The following is a 21,263-nucleotide window of genomic DNA, read 5'->3' as shown; positions in this document are numbered from 1 at the left end:
GAGCCAATATTGACAATTACTATTTACTAAAGTCCATACTTGGTTCATATTTCCTTAGTTTTTGTATAACACCCTTAGGCATTTTATCAAATGTTTCAGGACCCCATCCAGAATATTACATTATATACAGTTATCCTGTCTCTAGGTTTCTCTGGGTTGCGACAGTTTGCAATGTTCTTTAAGCACATACTTTAGAAATGGGATAAATAAATTTGCTGACTTGTATCTATTGTCAACACTTAGATGACAACACACACACACCAGAATTATCTTTCGTTACAGATCTAAGGAATATAAATTTGAGAAGTGAACGAAGATAAATGCTTGGTAGAAAAGAAAGCAAACAATATTGACTCTTTACTGTGTCTATATAAGTAAGAAAGTTTCATTTGACACAAATACTAGATTATAATCACTGACCTGACTCAAAAGCCAGCTATTCTTCCATCTCATCCCATTATACTGTTACAACTCAGGGTTTTAACTGATTATGGGGCAGTGAAGTGGGCAAAGAATAAACTGTATGGCAGAGGAGGATAAATTACCCATGCATATTTGTTCTTTCTCTTCTTTACTATAAACTGTGATGACAAAGTAGTTGTCTGGTTGGATTCCCAGGTGGTGCTAGTGGTAAAGAACCCACCTGCCAATGGAGATATGAGATGTGGGTTTGATCATTGGGTCGAAAAGATCCCCTACAGAAGGAAACGGCAACCCACTCCAATATTCTTGTTTGGAGAATCCCATGGACAGAGGAGCCTGACGGGGCTACAGTCCATAGGGTCACAGAGTTAGGCATGACTGAAATGACTTAGCACACTTCTTTATTATATGTTGTGATGAGAAAGTGGTTGTCTGGTTGGAAGTCTATTTCTTAGCCCTCTTGTGTTTGGTGACATCATTCTACTAGTTCTTGCCAGTGGAATATATGCAGCATCAAAGTATGTCACTTGCCTCCTATGGTGTTTTAAAGTAGGTATGCCCTCTCTGTTCTCTTTGCCTTGGCCACTGGCAAAATGTAAAGGCTTCTAAGGCTGGGTGCAGGACAGAGCTGCCAAGTGGAAGAGAACTGAATTCTGACTCGCCACGTGGAAGGTTGCCTGCTCATGAGGAGCAACTGCCCCAGACTATTCCCAGAGTGGAAATAATCTCCACCACATCAAGTTCCCCCTATGGCTCAGCAGTAAAGAATCCACCTGCAGTGTGGGAGCCACAGGAGATGCAGGTTTGATCCCTGGGCCAGGGGGATCCCCTGGAGAAGGAAATGACAACCCACTCCAGTATTCTTGTGGGAGAATCCCATAGACAGAGGAACTTGGTGGGCTACAGTACATAGGGTTGCAAGGAGTTGGACCTGAAGCAAGTTAGCATGCACGTACATAAAGCCACTGGGGAATTTGAGGTTTATGTGTCATAGCAGCTGCTGTTACTATGTAAAGTAGCATAATAATGGAAACTAACCTTTATTGAGCACCTACGATAGACAACATGTGTTGAATCTTTTATACAGTTTACTTTATGTAAGTCTTAAAACAACCTCCACAGAGAAGACCTGCAAACACTTTTATATATTAGAAAATGAAGACATGGAAAGGCGAAGGAACTTGCCCAAGGTTTCCCAGTTATTAAGTGGTAGAACCAAGGCTTGAACCTGGGTCTCTCTAGTTACAAAGCTCCATGAACATTTCATTTTGCTTCACTGCAGGTGGAGGACAGGTGATCCAACTTGGTGCTTGGATTAAAAATATAATCCCTATGCATTTTACACAGGTAACTTTTTTTGAATCCTCAAAGGACAGCAAAAATTATACATCTGTTCCTCCTACTCTTTACATGGTAGACACAAAGTTCCAATTTACAAGGGGTGGGTGTGAGATGATTATTTCACTATTTCAAATTTGTTAGTATCTTCCAGATCAAGACAATGTTACAAAAAACTGCCAAAAAGAAAGAGCCACTCCACCTTTGTAACCTGCTGATAATCTTATGGTGTTTAATTTGAGTAGAGTTCAGCAACTCACAGAGGGCATGAAAGAACTGTTGCTCCACAACACTGACAGTTAACAAAGGAGAGAACAGAAAGACTGACTTGTTTGCACAACAGTGTGAATTTAAAGAACTATATGGGGTGTGCATTCTACACAAAATCCAAGTAGGAAGAAAAATAAAGCATTGTACCCTGCACACAGCAATAAAAATGAGGGGATTCATTACAGTAAGAAAATTCACAGCTGGCAATACCAGTGAGGCAATAAGGTACCTAGTCCATCTTCATGCTTACCTTTTAGGGTCACAGTGTTTGAAAAAAAAAAAAGTTTTCTTTTTATATTAACAAAGTCACTCCAGTCAATCTCTTTAACTCAGCTACATGAAAAATTTGGATGACACTGTAGAAGTCCTACGCATTTCACCGGTGAGAAAAATTGGTAAATACTTTAAATTTGTATAGCCCAGTTATGACAGAGTTTTGTTTGTTTGTTTAAATAACACATTCTAATCACCAACAGGTTTGCACAGAGCACTGAACATTATACCTAATTCACAGATGTACTAATGAGGAAGAGGAAAATGCCAAATGAAATAAAATTTAATAGCCATTCTGGTTCATGAAAATTGATGGCATTTAGGGTGGTGTTCAGGGGATCAGTCTACTTAATTTAAACAAGCAATCCCATTTTGGATAAGTTAATGTATTGATCGATACAATGATGTAAGGGATGTAAAAAGACGTACAAAAAGTTGTTTAAAAATTTCAAAGCAGATTATACATTATTCCTGATATTAGTATTATTATTTTTAGCACATAATGCAAGGGTGAAAGCATTAAAAACCTCTACAATGTGTTGTGTAAAATAATTACACATTTAACTATGAAAATGGACAGATGAATTAGAGAGGTTATTCTGAAATAATGAAAAAATTTGAGGGAAATGTTTTTAAAGTAAATGTTATCACTTTCAAGTATACTTAATAACTAAGATGAATGTTAGATATGCCATATGACACACTCTAGAAATTCTCATAAGCCACGTACTCATCCCAACGACTTACCTACTTTGCTCATGGCTTACCCACTTCTGTAGCTCACCTTGTCTTTATTCTATATGGCTCATCTATTCTGAAACTTTCCCTGACACTATGAAATAGACTTATTTGCTTCCTCCACCCTGCTTTGAAAACACTAATTATATTTATTATGGGGATTTATAACTATGTATTTTCCAGACAGATATTTTGCCAACATATACCAGCTTATAAAGGAACTTTATATTCTAAATGCCAAGGATTGGGTCAGGGTCTAAATTCCTTCTTGAATTATATAAAATCTATTTTTCCTTTAAGGTGGGTTGATTACCTTCCCTACCTGACTCCCAAATGCATATCTTACTAGTACTATTAATTTAAGGCAGCATTTTCCTTGCTATTTCAGAGATCACTTTAGCCCAGTCCAGGTCTAACGAACCCTAACTAATTTCTTAGGGCTTAATATTTGTTTTTGGAAGGAACATTTGTGAGGGTTCCACTGTGATCGCTTCAAGTGCCATGTGTCACAAATAGCACGGAAAATGGAAATCAAGACAATGACCTCAACTTAAAAGGTGTATTTTATGTAGACAAAAATAACCTTTTAATGCAGTACAGGACATTAGATAATTGATTGTGATGTGATTACCACACAGGACAATGTTAGGATTAGCCAACAACAAGCTTATTTTTCCTCCAAAAGGAATAGTCTTCAAAAAGTTTTTTTTTTTTCCTTGTCTGGCTTTAGGGTGGTTTATTTCTATCTCTAAATAAATAGATATTTATTTAACTAGGACTTAGAATTTATATCTCAAGATGCAAAAGGGCAACACAGTGCCACACATGAATGACGGCCCACCATGACAGTCTCTTTGATAACGACTTTACTTGGAAAAACATATTCTTCAATAAAAAAATTATTTTTTAATGTTGACTTTGTTCTCTTATGGCAACGTTGGAAAACACTGTAGCCCAACAGGAAATACAGACGAAAGCTTCAAATATAGAGCACACAAAAAAAGCCATTTTTAAAGCTTATGCCCATCAAGTTTTCCACTTGATATAAGTCGTATACAAAGTCTTAGTCCAATGTGAACCCATGCTGTGAAATTTCTGTAGCACCCACCTCAGAAAATTCTGTTAAATATATAAACACCACTGAAAAGAAAACTTCTGGGCACTAGAAGTCAGACTCAAAGGGAAAATAAACCTGATTAAAAAAAAAAAAATCCCAAGGAAAGTTATATAAGCACAGTGCAACAAGGTCATAAGCTTAACCGTCCTTCACTGTAATATTTGAAAGTAAATTGGCGTTTTAGCGACCTGCTTTGGTCGTCGTTCTTTTCTCAACTCACAGAGATGCAACAGAATAAGAATGGCTTCACGTGTATCTTACAAACCAACTGGAAAAGTGATAGGCTTTATGGGGTAAGAAACCTTTAAAAATGAGTATAATACTTTTTAATGGATTAAAAATGAACCCTATGAATGCCCCTGGACCACCTAAGGAGAAGGTTCTCCAAATAGGGTTTAAATGACATCCTTTTCTTACCACTATGGAGCACACCAGTATCTTAGGGAATCTCACAAAGTAAATTTAAGCACAACTTGAAAATACACTTTAAGAGCTTCACCCCAAATGACCACCTCCTCTGTTCTTTTCAGAGCAGAACTACAGCTTTCTGAGAGGTAAGACTTTAATAGGGTTGTAATTATAAAGTAAGTGATAACTACACATTAAAATGATTCTTTTACCACTGGGTAGACTTTAAAAATAACCATTGGATGTGGTCAAGTAATTCTTCTCGGCATTTTAAAAAATACCTATTCTAGCAGAGATAGGTTTAAGGTTCTGAAAGTACAACCACTTAGTCTATCACTCAAAATGATGAACAGAAAAACATTTTCTAGAGATAACTTTTTCTGTCAGAAAGTTTAATATTTCTAAAGAAAAATCTTTTCTCTAAAATATATATGGCTGGATAAAAGAGATGGTTAATATCAAGCCAACTGTATAATCCCATGTTCGGTAACAATCCCATTTTCTCTTCCTATGTTAGAGAACAACACCAAATGTTAACTTGTTATTTCTGCACTGGTTTGGACACGATAGTGCCTTTCTGAATTCCAATCTGTGTTGAACAAAATTGCTTAACATTAGAAATCTGAACTGCTGTTTAAAGACAGAACACTCTCTAGTCAGATGAACCAAGATGGGGCTATCTAGTCTTTCTAGCTTGGCATCTCTGAAGTGCTTGACACTCAGTAGAATTCAATGAAAGCTTGTTGAATAAAATGAAATACAACATTTGCCTTCTTTCATATAATATTGCACCACTCTAACAGTACAGAATCAGAAATTTATTTTTGTACTGACTCACAACAGTTCTAAGAGCAAGAAATAAACAGTTAACACATTTTGTGTCTATGTCCCAAGGAATCTTATAAATGACTTATCAGCAAATGGAGTGTGGGAGGGAACCAATAACTTTTTTTATGTTTCTTGAGATATTAGCTCAGTTCCAAGCTGGCTTCTAATTTTGAAAGTAGTTTTAGGCATTATATTTTATTATCATGCATTGTTTTAACCGTTACTCTTTTCTGAAGATGATAATACATTCAAGGATTGATATTCCTGAATCAAATTATTACACTGTACCTAGCATAGCAAACCGGAGAAGGCAATGGCAACCCACTCCAGTACTCTTGCCTGGAAAATCCCATGGACAGAGGAGCCTGGTAGGCTGCAGTCCATGGGGTCGCTATGAGTCAGACACAACTGAGCGACTTCACTTTCACTTTTCACTTTCATGCATTGGAGAAGGAAATGGCAACCCACTTCAGTGTTCTTGCCTGGAGAATCCCAGGGATGGGGATCCCCATAGCTGCCATCTATGGGGTCGCACAGAGTCAGACACAACTGAAGTGACTTAGCAGGAGCAGCAGCATAGCAAACACTCAAAATACTTCTTAAAGTAGAAGATGAGGGGGAAACAGGAGAAAAGAGAAGATGAGGAAAAAAATGATTAATAATAATGAGGAGGAGGAGGTAGAAGAATAAGAAAATGTCAGTAGATATGGAAGAAACTCTTGAAAAAATAAAGAAAATGACTGATTTTTGGTTTGGTAAAAACCTGGTCTCAATATATACTCCCAATCAGTTCAGTTCAGTCGCTCAGTCGTGTCCAACTCTTTGCGACCCCATGAATTGCAGCACACCAGGCTTCCCTGTCCATCACCAACTCCCACAGTTCACCCAAACTCATGTGCATCGTGTTGGTGATGCCATCCAGCCATCTCATCCTCGGTCATCCCCTTCTCCTCCTGCCCTCAATCCCTCCCAGCATCAGGGTCTTTTCCAATGAGTCAACTCTTCACGTGAGGTGGCCAAAGTATTGGAGTTTCAGCCTCAGCATGAGTCCTTCCAATGAATACCCAGGACTGATCTCCTTTAGGATGGACTGCTTGGATCTCCTTGCAGTCCAAGGGACTCCCAAGAGTCTTCTCCAACACCACACTTCAAAAGCATCAATTCTTTGATGCTCAGCTTTCTTCACAGTCCAACTCTCACATCCATACATGACCACTGGAAAAACCATAGCCTTGACCAGATGAACCTTTGTTGGCAAAGTAATATCTCTGCTTTAGTGAGTTGATTAAAATAATATTTTATCAAGAGCCATAAGTTAGAGTATCATGCTCTATAATCCTCATATAACTTCATGAAAGGCTCTGGTAAATTCTGTCAATAGTTCAGCCAAGATTTTGAGACTTAAAGATATAAAGGAAGGCACTTCATATCTTAAATGCATTTATTTGTTCAGATTCCTTAAATAAGTACCGAACATGAAACATGTTTGATTTTTTTTAATGTAAGCTGATACTCTATTGATGGATTTTCCTGTATGAACTCTTGAAAAAAGACACAAAGTAAAAAAATAAACGGTCATGTACATAAATTATCTAACTGTCATAAAAATGCTGTTATTTTAAGATTTGTTTCTCAGAAGAAAAAGTATTCTGTATGTTTCTCTGATTAACTCTATTTGGTCAAATGAATGAAGATTGTGATGAGGTAATCATTTAAGGCAAAAATAACCTGAACATATGTAAAATAGGCCTGTGGAGTTACATTCCTAAAATGAAGAGTATCTGCAGCTTAAAATTAGGTAATTATAACACAGTCTTTGGAGAAGGCAATGGCAACCCACTCCAGTACTCTTGCCAGGAAAATCCCATGGACGGAGAAGCCTGGTAGGCTGCAGTCCACGGGGTCGCTAAGAGTTCGGCACTACTGAGCAACTTCACTTTCACTTTCCACTTTCATGCATTGGAGAAGGAAATGGCAACCCACTCAGTATTCTTGCCTGGAGAATCCCAGGGACGGGGGAGCCTAGTGGGCTGCCGTCTATGGGGTTGCAAAGAGTCGGACACGACTGAAGCGACTTAGCAGCAGCAGCAGCAACACAGTATTGAAATATTAAAATTGAAGTAAAATCCATAAAAGTACACATCAGGGTAAAAACTTTGGTAAAAACGTACAAACTTCCAGATGAATAAGGTCTGAGGATCTACTGTAAAACACAATGACCAGAGTTATTAACACTGTATTGTATAATGGAAATTTGCTAACAGAGTAGAACTTAAATGTTTTCACCAAAGGGGGTGAAAAACAAAGATAAATGTGTGAGGTGATGAACATATTCCTTAACTAGATGACAGGACTCCTTTTATACACATACACACACATGCACACACAATCACATGTGTGTACACACAATCATGCGTGCACACACAATCACACGTACACACACAAATGAGAGAGAGAGAAAATCTTTATAGGAAGGAAATGGGACTGCTAAGGAAATTCTCAGATAGAAATGGAGGAATTTTCTGTATTAATCCTACAACATACAAGACTTGGGTAGACATTTCCTTTATGAACCTAACTTATAAGTACATAAAATTGGTATTATCCTTCCTCAGAAAATTCACCTTTGCACTTCCCTCATAAAACAAGATACACAAGAAGTTGTGATCAATATGCCATTTTTAAAAAAGAATGTTAAATGGTGTTCAATATAGGGGAAAATGTATTTTGAGAAAAACAAAGTGGTATAATGTAGTCCCTTTTATGTTACTGGATAAATAATTATTATAGCTCCTCTATAAGACAATCAACCTTCACATCTAATATCAACAATATTAACAGGTGCAATCATCTTTACTACCTCTATTTCATGTGTAGGTATTAACAATACTAGCTACTTGCCTGAATTCTTGAACATGAGTGTAGTAATGCATATATACACGAGGAAATGAGATTCAGTGAGATGACTTACCCAGTTTAAACAGACACAGACTAAAAACTAACACTGAAAACTGGACTTCCAAGTCAACTATAATGTGTACAGGTATCACTGATGACTGTGTTTAAATGCAGATTCTGATCCAGTAGATCTGAGGGGACTCAAGATGCTACATCCTCAACTAACACCCAGAGGATATTGATGCTGCCAGTCCCAAGGCCCTCTTTTGAAACAAACCCATTTCCTCGTTAGACTGACACAAAATGAAGCAAAGTGATGACATATGTTTATACTCAAAACCTACCTGAACTGAAGATTTCTAGGAAAATAAAAAAGCACACTTTTGTGAGGCAATTCACAAAACCTCTCTACATTATTTTTCTTTATGCCTCTTACAAACTCTAGAAAATAGGTACCATAATATTTATTCCTCAGATAAAATATTATCATAAACTTGGTTTTAGGTTCAGACTTATAATCACAAGTATCCATTACCACCAGTCTGTTGGACTGGCATTGTGTAAAGCCCTACCAGGTACACGGGCTAGTAAGTTCCCATTTGTTTGGGGGATATCCTTAAGGAAGAATCTGGAAATAAATGACAATTTCCAAGCTCTTTGCTCCTGAATGCCCTTTAATAACGCTTACAATTTCTCCTGCATCTTCACCATCTCTCCATTCATTTAAACTAGTAAAAGGGCCAAATTTTGGATTATTATAATATGCCTCTGAAATGCCTCCTTGTATCCATTCCCCTGCCACTGCACCCTTACAATCCTTGTCCTGTCTAATTCAGATCAGGCCATTTGCCCGCTGAGAGCTCTCCAATGGCATCACACTCTATGAGGCAAATTCAGACACCTTTCCAGGCCTTGGGGCCCCAAAGAATCTGCACCCTATGTGGCTCTAACTTAATTGTGTGCCACACCCAATGCTCACTTTGCTCCAGCCATACTACTCTTCTTACTGTTGCCTGAATATCTCAAACACCTTCTCATTGCAGAGCCATTGTGCTGACATTGTCTTCTTGGGATCACTGGCTCCAAATCTGCTTGCTGGCGGCATCTTTGTGCAGTCCAAGACTCAGCCAAGAAGGCACTTTTCTGGGAGGTCTTTCATGACTAGCTAACCTAAGACAGACTTCACTAGCTATTCTTTCATACCCTGCTTTTCACTTTGCCACCATCAGAAATGATCTTGTCCATTTAGTTATTAATTTTTAAAATGTCTGTTTCATCCTGTTCGCTGCGCCTTCCTGTCTAACGACCCAAGAACGGGACCACCGGCAGTCTTATTTACGACTGTGTCCAAGCACGTACCACACAGTGCTCAGTAGTTAAGGTTTTGAATGGATTATGTAAAAAGGAACTTAACAGATGTGAGAACAGGACATATTCTGACCACAGTAGGTCACGCTGAAAATTTAGGTCTGTGGGACCCATTCATTTTTCAGTGTGGTTTACTGGTGAAGACATGGAATCAGATAGTCTGGTGGTACTGTTTCCTAACTTGATTAATAAGTGTGGGCAAATAACTTAATCTCTCTGGATCTTGTTTCCTCATCTGTAAAGTGAGGAAACTCTATTTACTGCAGAGAGTTGTGGTAATGATTAAAGAGCTAATAAATACACAGTACTGAGAAAAGCATGTGGCTCATATTGAGTGTTCAATGAACAAATGTATTATTTCTACATATGCCCAGTTACTAGTCCAGGGAGGGGAACCTGCAGGGCCCTTGGGGAAGGATGGACCACCTTCATAGCAGGAAGGCTGGAAGAACAGCATCCTGTTATAGAGAGATCACTGACCAAATGCGACATCAGAGCCAGGTGGCTTGAAGTGTCTACTGAGAGAAGGGGTGCAGACCTTTAGGCTTGGGTACTGGACGGCAGGAGCAAGGCTGGTAAATGGTGCAGATCAGTCTTCAAAGATATGAAGAGTACACCTGGTTCCAGAGATGCACTGCCATTTAGGGTACAGGCTGGGAAAATGTGTTAAACTATGTGTTTACATATTGAAAGAAGAGAGTGAACCTTGCATTTCTGCCCTTGTATAATTTCTCTTTCAGCCTATTTCTTAATTCTACAGCTTCCATTAGTTGTGTGTCTATTGTAATTCTAGGGTATTTAATTTAATTTAAAGAAAAAATAATCATAATTTCACCATTAATGGCAGGTGACCTATAGTTTTAAATACTAATGCCCTGACCTCAAATAAAATAGGTATCTTCATAACTAAGAGTCATTCTTAACTATTAATAGTAGATGAAAAAAGGAAGAGCCACTTTTTATTCAGATTCTGGGGTAAGAACTTATAAGAAATGTTAAACTGGATCATGCCAATGGCTCATACAACCACCAGAGTGTTTGGTCTGTGACAGTCACTCCTGAGGAAGTTTTCTAATGAATCTGATAATTGTCCCTGTTGATGTCAGTCTGAGCTTGAGATGTCCAAGCATCCGCTCTTTAGTTCAGGGTCATACATTCTCTCCTCTCTCTCATTTCCTCTGTCTCTTCATTTCTTCTTCTCTTTCATTTCTGTTCAAATAACTTGTAACCTCACCAATTTTCTCAAATAGAAAGAAAGCCGTGAAAGAAACTAAACTCAATAAATATCAAGGTGTAAATGGCACTTAGATATAATCATGTACTTTTGCTCAGACCAAGTACATTCAGGACATGAGTCCTCTGTTCAGAAGCTATTATTAAAGCAATAGTAACTGCCAATTTGACAAAATAACTTTTAAAAATGTCACAAATGACTCAAGAATTTTAGGAGATGGATTTTATCATTTACTAGGAAGTTGCTAGAGGTCAAAATAATATGCTTTCTATTCTATTCCACACACACACATATATATAATAAAAAAAAACTTTTAAAATGATATTTGCCAATAAAGGTTTTCAAGAAAAGTTTATAGATTTTTGCTGAAATCTTCTGCCAACAATTTTCAGAGATAACCACTTATGCTGATGATAACATAAAAATGATGACTTTTCCAGAGCCCCATTTGCTTTCTAAGCACTTGAACATATATATGACCTCATTTCAACTTTATAATCACCTTATGGAATATAAGATATACATATAGGATATATCGAATCTGATATCAGGCTTCCATTTGGCAAGTAAAAGAACATGTACAGAGAAGCTAAGAATTCTTCAAAGTCACACAGCTGATTAACAACGGGGCGAGCGAATGGGATTGTTGTCACTTTTTCCAATACAGTACATTAGACAATAATTCCTAGATGTTGTGACTAAGCAGGGCTTCCCTGATAGCTCAGTTGCTAAAGAATCCTAACCTTGATTCTAAAAACATTTCAAAGGGCCCAATGGAGTTGCCAATTTTGTTCATTTTCCAGGTAGAGAAAAAAAAAAACCATATATATAGATATATATGACTTCTACCTATTTCTATCACATCATAAAACTATCCTTTATTTTATCACCCCAAATAGGAAAAACATGATCTGAGAAAATATGTAGTTCTTTAATAACATTTGTTTGTAAGAAAATCACTAATTTTTACTCCCCCCCCCCATTTTACTGTGGACTGATGAAAACTCTTGTGGTCTAGGACCAATTCTCAGACCAATACTTGCAGATCACTAAGCTCTTTTGTACTGTTTTAAAGTCATCATAGCTCTTTCATAACTATGCCTTGTTGCATTTCACAGTCTTTTAGAAGAAGAAACCAGTAAGTGCTAAAAGTTTTCACTTTTGAAAGGCACTATTCTTCAACTCATACTGTAACAAAATGGTCAGCATAGTAAATTTACAAAACAATCAAAACACGGAGCTGCTGACTGACTGGACATGACCAAGCTGAAGGTTGGCAGTGAAGCAACAAATGTAGAAGCAACATGGAAACCACCATAATTACTTTCCCCACTTCCCACAAGACAGTAAGAAGGGCAGGAAAAATGTTTTGTGCCTCCTTTCTCATTTCTTCATCCACTTTCACATTCATCCAAGGAAATGAATTATCATAATGACTTCTGTCTAGGTGTGTGCCACATATGTGTATAACTCCACAAAGCCCACCCTTATCCCTCCTCCTAGACTTGGTTTTACAGTCTGTAAGAAGTTCCCAAGTTTATATATATATTATATAACATGTAAATGTCTACTTTTATAAAAGTTTATAGTTAATTTGGGACTTCCCTGGTGGCTCAGACAATAAGGAATCTGCCTATAATGCAGGGGACCCTCAGACAACAAAGAATCTGGGTCAGGCAGTCCTGGAGTAGGGAATTGGCTACCCATTCCAGTATTCTTGCCTGGAGAATACCATGGACAGAGGAGCCTGGTGGGCTACAGTCCATGGGAGTCACAAAGAGTAGATACAACTAAGCAACCTTTACACACACACACAGAGAGACACAAACAGTTAATTTACCACTGTATTCTACTAAAAAATCCAAGGGCACTGAGGTTGGTTTGCAGGACAATCTTAAAGTGGCATTTTCCATGGTGGCTATATTGATATTTTAATGTTACAGCACTCACCAAAAGGAGTTAACTGTCAAATTTTAATCTTATAACCTTGATCAATGCATGACCCTTCAGTATCTATGACTTCTTTGATAACATTCTTCAGCTTTGGGAGGGAGCTACATGAAAGGTGTTGTGGGAGAGAAAAGGCAGTCCAATCAGCCAAATCAAGCCCTGTGATCAGTGTCACAGCAAGAACATCCCCAACCCAACCCAGTCCCGTCTGGAAAGATGCTCACCAATAGGATGCTTTGACAAAGAAGGTCCTTTAATGTTCAACAGGTATAGTGACACATTCTCCTTTTTAGAAACCCCTTTAATACAAATTTTGATCAAATAACTTTTTTCTATGAAAGGTAAATGCCTATATATCATCAAATGACCACACATTACTAATAATATATTTATATAGTGTTTTATGGTGTATAACACATTTTAACTTATGCCATCATTTCTTAGGAATATTCTGAGACAGGCAATATAATTTCCCTTTTATTGAAGAAGAAACAGACTCAGAGAGGTTATGTGATTTGCTTGTGCTTAGCTGCTCAGTCGTGTATGACCCTTTGCAACCATGGACTGTACTGCGCCAGGCTCCTCTGTCCATGGGATTTTTCAAGCAAGAATACCAGTTGGGGTCACCATTTCCTCCTCTAGGAGATCTTCCCAACCCAGGAATTGTAATCACATCCCCTGGCTCTCCTGCCTTGGCAGGCAGATTCTCTGCCACTGAGCCACCTGGGAAGCCCATGACTTGCTTAAGGTCACACAAACAAGAGCTTGAACCCAAGGCTGGCCCTTTGACCGCATGTTCAGGGCACTTCTCATTATTACCATTCTTTGCAGACAGTCGAGTCACTTCTTAAAGTAAGCCCAAGGACTAAAAGAATAAACCAAAACTGGCTTTTATTCCAGTCAGGGCAGAGAGCCAATCTATCAGTAACCTCAGAAAGAAGGGCCGCCCATACTATTCAAAAATCTGGGAGGGTTGATGGTTTTCTTCAGTTTTCTCACCATTACTACAATGCCAATGTCGTTTGTGTTCATTCTATCTGATTTCTTAGAATGCATCACGTAAGTAAGCCAATATAACACAGCCATGAATTAGGGGCAAGGGAGAACACTGGCCATTCATAAAAGAGATCATTTGGAATCATCTTCATTATACTTGCTTTTACAAAATGAGTATTTTTTTTGTAACACTAAACTTAAAAAAAAAATTCATGGAAATGTTGTCAACCACCTATTTTTGTTGTTCATATACTGGGCAAGAGCTACCCAAAAATACATAAAATAGGTCCTATATAATCTATACTTTGCAAAATAGCTGAATAATAAGAGATTGCTAAGTATAAAGAGGTTAATGGATATTTACTTAGTAGGTAAAAATAAACAGTCATTACGTGAAACAATAATGTAAAAGCATGTCTATTATAAGTAAACTCATCCTAGAAGCCAAATTAGGGCTGTGTTTTCTGAAATTAATAACTAGTGTTAATTTAAACCAAAAGTTTGGACAGTATTAACTAACACTTATAGTACCATTATCATGACTTTCTTTTTCTCCATATCTGATTATAGGCTCTGCTCATGATTTGAAACAACAATGAAAACAAAACAGGGCCATTAAGAATTATTTCCTAATGACTTCCTAATCATTTCCACCAGGACAAACAAGTACAGTAAACTTGGTGTTGGTACTTCTTTGCCCCTAGTTCACATCATTTAGACTGATTAAAATGCTAATTTTTACATATGTGAATAATCGCAAAGGAGCAAACAACTGGAGACAGCACTGTGTGCTAGCAATCATTGCGGGTGGGTAAACTGACAACATGTAACCGCATATTAAGACAAATGTAGAATTTAGACAAAGTATTCCATCTCTTTTCAGATGTATACTTTTAAACCTCAGGAACTGTTTTCAGTAGATGTCATGCCTTTTAACTTGAAAAAAGATAAGCGCAAATAAGCTCCCAATTGTCTCCCCAATATGTAAACCACATCTCGGGCTGCTGTCTCTGCTACTCCTTTGAAGTTTCCCTGAAATGTCATGTGTTGTGAAGACTGCTGTGCATAAGCAAGACAATTTGCTCACTCTCAGAATTCTTACCGGTTTCCACTGCTATTTGGTATCCAGCCTCTAGTCTCCGAGATGACCTTTCCAGCCTCTCTGTGTTATCGAGCAGATGTGCCCTCTGAAAAAGAAAAAGGGAAAAAAATCAGACGACCGTCTATAATGTTCTTTTTTTTTGCCTTAAAAAAAATAATGCCGTTGTATGCCCTAACATTTTGGGGGGAGGGCGGATCACAATCCATTATAGATAATTTTTAGCAAATCTTCCTTTATACAAACCACTACAATGAACCGATTTTCAATCAGTCAATTCTGTATGGACCACCAGTTTTTGTTTTGTTTTAGAAGTCAGACTCACGTTGTACGTGGCCACAGTGAATCTTACTCCAAAACACTGAGAAATATACGAAGACCAGAACCAACTGGATCTTTCCTGTTGCAGCAGAAGTAGCTTTATGAGTTATTTGCATGGATCGATGATCCCTATTTTGTATTTATTTTTTATAAAATGCAATCATGAGAAAAAAATAACTCACTAGTTCCTTTGCTTCCTAAAGAATTTTTAAACGAAAATTTTATTCTTAAAGAATGTCCTTTAATTTTTGATGTGCAGCAAGATGCCACATAGAACAACATATGCTACTAAAACAGAATAGTAAACAGCAATTCTAGTTCTAAGACCACTCAGGGCAACCACTAAGAAACAAGAGACACATGTTCCCCTATGCACACAGATGTACAAAATTGTGGATTTATTCGCAGATATATGGCACTATACTGAAAGCGAATTTCCAACAGTGTTTTAGACTAAGAACTAAAATGATAATAATAATATACATTATTTTATATTCTGTCTGATAGAGGAAATTAGAAGATTTTCCCCAAATCCTCAGCTTCTAAACTTTCTTTTCTACATTGAGGCTGATCTTTTTAAGCATAACAATCATACACTAGATCATATTCAGACTGACAAATACATTTATAAGCTAATCATGGCTGTGAATGGATAGCAATATGTGCATGCCCTTGGGAGTGTGTGTGTGTGTGTGTGTGTGTGTGTATGTGTCCATATGTGTATACTGATGCATGTATGTCTGGATACTTTAAAATACCAAAATATGTGTAACTATATATTTGGGTATGTGTACGTGCATGCATGTATTTGTATGAATTAGTGCTTTACTCCCTCAAATCAGTTTTGGTATCTGGTCAAAAAGAAAGAAAAAAATGCAACCATAACTCCAAGTTTGTGTTGTTGACAGATGTCATTTAAAATCGAAGAAATGCTTTCTAATAATAAAAAAAAAGGAGGTGCCACACATATTATCTGAGTGGCTGTCGAGCGAAACGATCCACCTTGCTCTAATGAGCCCCCATGGATCTTGGAGATGCAAGCTGTATTGACATGCACACTTAAGCTAATACACCTAGACCAGTGCCTCCAAGCTCTAGCAGCCAGGGATGCTGACAGAATATCTCGCTTCCATCTTCAAAGAAAGGAAGTGATTAGTATGTTATCATTACCATTCAAAACGTGATTTCCTTATTCCCTCCCGGCATAGGTGACACATCTGAGATGCGGCCAGACGTTGGAGGCAGCTAAAGCCACATCAAAGCTTTCCTTGAAAAAAATTTTTTTGGGGGAGTGCTGGGGAGAGTGGGGGGAAGAATCATTAAAACAATGCATTTAGAACAGAGAGATAGGACCTGATGTGAAGGTCAGGAAAGCTGCAACAACAGTCTATAGTAATTAATAGAGTCGTCTACTACACAGTGGAGAAATTAAGAGAAAAACTGCCCCTCCCTCTGCCAAAAAAAAAAAAAAAGCACTAAATAAATAAAAGGGAGGAAGAAAAGCATATATCATAAAAATGTAAAATCAGTAAAGTCTGTAATTGAGAAAAGGAAAAGCAAGGGGAGTTTTATGTGTTTGGCATTAATGACTATTTTTAAATAAATTTAACACTACTCAGCTTGTCAAAAATTAGGAATAAGAAAAGCTTTCTTATTCCTAATTTTCACTACATGAAGGTTTTGGGAGGGGGAATTGCTCTTCCCTTCTTTGAATATTGTTTTCCAACTTAACAAAGGACTTGATTTTTTAAATCGGTGATTCTCTAGAAAGATATCAGCATTGTGGCATCAGGAATAAATGTGAATTTTAATCAAGAATTTAGATCAAAGATTTTGGTTCATTTTCATATTGGGTGAAATCCCTAAACTAAAATATTTAGCTACTGCAGATTTAGAGAAATCAAAGTTCAATACTGAAAATGGAGAGTTTAATTATACAATAATAAAAACGTAGGAAACAAAGTATTTAAACATAGAATGATTTCTGAGATTCCATGAATGGGAGCCAAATTAGCTTATCCAGTATATGGCTTTGTAATAGAAAGCAAAACTGCTAAGAGAACTTTTTTATTAAAAAAAAAAAAGAGTCTATTCCTAAATAATGTCAGTAACTCTTCTGCAGGACAGTTCAATTTTATCAGATCAAATCTGCACACAAGAGGACTATCAGTTTACCAGCAGCTTTCCAGCAGGACCTCACTTTGTATTTTGGAACCTCTTCACTTAAGTCAAGCTAAAATCAAGTTCTTGTAACAGCTGTGCTATTTACATTGTTCCCTTAGTTGTACATTGCCCTGGTCTCTGAAAATGAAAGGAAATACAGTACAGTAGCAGCTGATGCTTTCAACTTGCCCCCACACTGCATCCCAAACTCATTCTCTCAGCCTCTTCTCAGCCCTTTTCAAAGCAGGTAAGTGAAGCTGTGCTGGAGCTTCAGACACAGCTCAACTTGTGTGAGGAGCTGTGCAACGTGGAGAGCTGGAGACGCAGGATTCAAACAGAGAGCTCGGCACAGCCAACACCGGTTCAGCGCCCTGTGCATTTTCAGCCCGATTCCAAGCATGCTCTCTTTCCAGGACGGATCCCAAAAAGAGAGCCCCCCAAAAGAGCATCTTGAGGACTGGATGGGGCATACTTTGTTTCCAAATAGTATGAAACATTCTATTTTGAAGCAGAGGAGTGTTTGTCTTCTTAGGATAGATATAAGGAGGAAATCGGTGTTTAATTACTCTGAGCATCCTGCCTGAGAAACAATGACTTTGAAGCAGACCATATACCAATAGTGTCATCACTGTAACCTATTCTATAAATATCAATGCTGCATATATATCAAAGACTGTTAAGAGAATATTTCAGAGTATATTATTCTGTTAGTTGAGTGATCTAATTCTTCCAAGTACAATTCCATTTCGGGTTATAGTGTTGGTAACATGCATTCCAGAAGCATAACTGATAAAACTGTTGCTATAGGCACAGCAAAGGAATTAAAAGCCATAAAATGATGATGAAACATATTTTAAAAGAAATGCAGATGTGATGTTTTCAGCTTACAGAATTAAGATTTCTAAGTCCACACAATTCAGCTTAAAACTAAATCTGTCAACGATGCTGATGGTACTAAGGCACAAGGGTTTATTAATTATATTCATTGCTAAATTCAAGGCCAAGAGCTTCATGTCGTTTCTTCATAGTCTATAGTTGGTTGCATTAATATTTGAAAATTCAAATTCTTCACCTAAGCCTGAGCATATGCAAATACATACACGAAGACTGTCTTGCAGAAGAATAATGTTGACATATCACTCACCTCAAGAATAATCTTATACGTCAAAACTATGATTTATAATATTCATTTAATATATACATCTGCTTCCATGCAAGGAAGATTTAAAAAAACACAAAAAGGTTGGAGGGTGAGGGTTTTGTGTATTTTCATCCTTCATTTTATATATCATTATTACTTTTACTGAGAAGACATCATAAATGCATCTTAAATCAGAAGACTTGTTGAAAACCACTCTCTACAAACGTCTAAATTAGCATTCCTATCACCTAGAGAATGATGACATATCAATTAAAAAAAAAAAACTTCCAGGAAAAATCTCAAACAACACGGCCAACCTAAAGTTGAAAATAATTCATAGTACTCTGCTTATTATAAGCAATTAGACAATTTTTAAATTGTAATACAGGTCATTATTTTATGTCCTAATGTAAAAGTAACTAAATTCAATCTCACTAAGTAAAAACGACTATTTCTGAAGAGTAGCAGCGCATATTTGATAATTTTAAAAAATATTTAGAATCATTTGGCATCCCTCATGCGTACAGGGATAAAATTATCAACATTGTTATAAACATTTGCTGGGCCACCAAAAAAAAAGTCTGGAGCTGTATTATGAGGCAGGCTAGCAAACTCAGAAAAATAAGAACTCACTTGGGTGCTATTTCCTACAAAAAAGAAAGTGTTTAACAATGAGGAGAGGCTTGGCTATTCTTAGGTATCTGTGTACATAGACTAGTAGAGTATGTATAACATACGTGTGTTTCCCCAAAAGGATAATAGGCTCATGGTATCTAATGTTGAACTAAGAATTTTGGTTGAAGGAAAGGAGTTAGTTTAAAAACAGTTTTCAGTAAATTCAGAATGTCAGAAAAAAAAATAATCCTGTTGACTTCTTTGAGAAACCAATGCAAACAAAGCAAAACTGAAGTCGGTCTACATGAAAACTACACTTGGGTATAGCTTCAAGCTATTCCTTTCTTTTTCCTCCCTTTTTTTGGTCTTTAAAATATGAATTTTCTTCCAAAGCTAGAAAACAACAATGATAACTGTGATAAGCATGATTAGGGTGTGCTTGGTTTTTTTTTTTAAAGATAGCAGAGAACATTTCTAGCAATATAATCAATGCTTTTAATATGCGCAGATTTTCCTGGAAAAATGAACCCACCGTTTTTCCTTCAGATTTAGATACTCAATTTTATAGGGAAAAGCAGAATTAAAAAAAAAAAGAAGCAAGCTAGGAAGTACTCACCTCTTCACGTAATTTTATCAACTGCAACATGAATGCAAAAAAAAAAAAAGATAAAAAGGAAAGAAATGGCAGGAAAGAAAGATCAGTTGTGTGACAGGATACAGAATTAACATTGACAATTTATCTGTTTACATGTTTAGCATTTAAAAATCACAGACAAACACATTAAAAGAACCTAAACATAGACTACATGCAGAGTTTTTTGAACGAATAAAGATCACTTTCTCACACTGTCACATTAAACAAAGAGAATAGTGTGAAATTCTCTTTTAAAGTACATCTAAGACACCATCATGAAATAAAGGGGAACGACTTCATAGAAGTCTATATTATAAAGAAAGAAAACAAGTTTACTGTTCCTCTCTTCTAAGAATGTACCACTGAAGAGGTTTTGTATATACAAGTTTTCAGGATGTTTCTCTATTTTGAATCTTGACAACTGCTTTCAGATTTTTACCTCCAAATGAAAATGATTAATAGCTCATGCTTTTGTCCCAGTAAGTATTTTAAAACAACAAACTGGTATGTTAATGTCATACTTGTACCCATTCTAGTAACAGGATCACCTTTGGAAGTAAGATTATTTTAATTGGGAATAAAGCATGCCAGGAGAGATAATATTTAGGACATAAAATCAGAAAATATTTCACCATTCTTAGCAATACTCTGTATATCAGAGTTGATTTCCAAGGTTTCGTTTTGCTGAAGAGGCTACTGTAATCATAAGGTGTTCTAATTTTAATTTTTGAAGTTTCTTCATTTATCAGTTTCTTCATCTTGTAAACCAGGTCATTTCAAAGCAGTGAACTCTCTAACTTCAACTGTACTGCAATTTGTTTTCACCAAAGTCAAACCTCAAGCCACTCTTTACCTGTTAGTAAACTCTCTTGTGATAACATTTTGATTCTTCTCTGTAGAATATTTAATTGTCTTAAATTTTACAGATAAAACAAGTTGTTTTACTCTTTAGAAACTAGAAAATGGATATAACCATATGTCTGGTTCCCTGTGTGTATGTGATAGTATTGTATTCTAACCCACAAATAATGGAGAGTTGAGGTGTTTTCCAGTTTCTACAATGAATAGAAACGAAACCAATGTTGTATGAGACTATAAACCATATTCTAGGTCTGAAACTTGCATCCTCAGCAATTCAGGTCTACAACTGATAATTTTTAAGCATCCAAATATCTGTAACATCTGTTATAACACTTGACATAAGCAGGCCAATAAATTAAACTATTGCTTTGGGAGAAACGTGCCATGAACTGCTCACTATAAGTCTTTCTAAAAGTATCATGTTTACTAAAGCCCAGATTTCTCAAAGCTTAAAGCTATTTTTGTCTCCAATTCAAGGAAAACCATATGCATTCCAGCTTAGCCTGTTATTTCATTTGTTATTTGAAAAGTATCTCAAGTACAAAAGAATGAGATTTCAAACCAGTTATGAATCTTAGAAAAAGGGTA

The 21,263-nt window shown here is 36.8% G+C and overlaps 1 protein-coding gene across 6 annotated transcripts in view; it reads right to left on the bottom strand.

The window, feature by feature from the left end:
* VTI1A (vesicle transport through interaction with t-SNAREs 1A) overlaps positions 1-21,263 on the bottom strand; it is a 382,025-nt gene that overhangs the window by 276,705 nt on the left and 84,057 nt on the right. For 3 of the 6 annotated variants that reach the window (XM_040254974.1, XM_040254975.1, XM_040254972.1), the window contains exons 5-6: positions 19,797-19,817; positions 14,944-15,028 (exon numbers count right to left, since the gene is read on the bottom strand). In XM_040254974.1, the coding sequence (XP_040110908.1) occupies positions 14,944-15,028; positions 19,797-19,817 (106 nt within the window). The remainder of the gene's footprint in view (positions 1-14,943; positions 15,029-19,796; positions 19,818-21,263) is intronic. The other 3 variants (XM_040254977.1, XM_040254976.1, XM_040254973.1) reach the window with 1 other exon arrangement.

This window comes from Oryx dammah, unplaced genomic scaffold (genome assembly GCF_014754425.2).
Source record: "Oryx dammah isolate SB20612 unplaced genomic scaffold, SCBI_Odam_1.1 HiC_scaffold_14, whole genome shotgun sequence".
Lineage (NCBI taxonomy): Eukaryota > Metazoa > Chordata > Mammalia > Artiodactyla > Bovidae > Oryx > Oryx dammah.
This window is presented reverse-complemented; position numbering and strand designations above follow the sequence as displayed.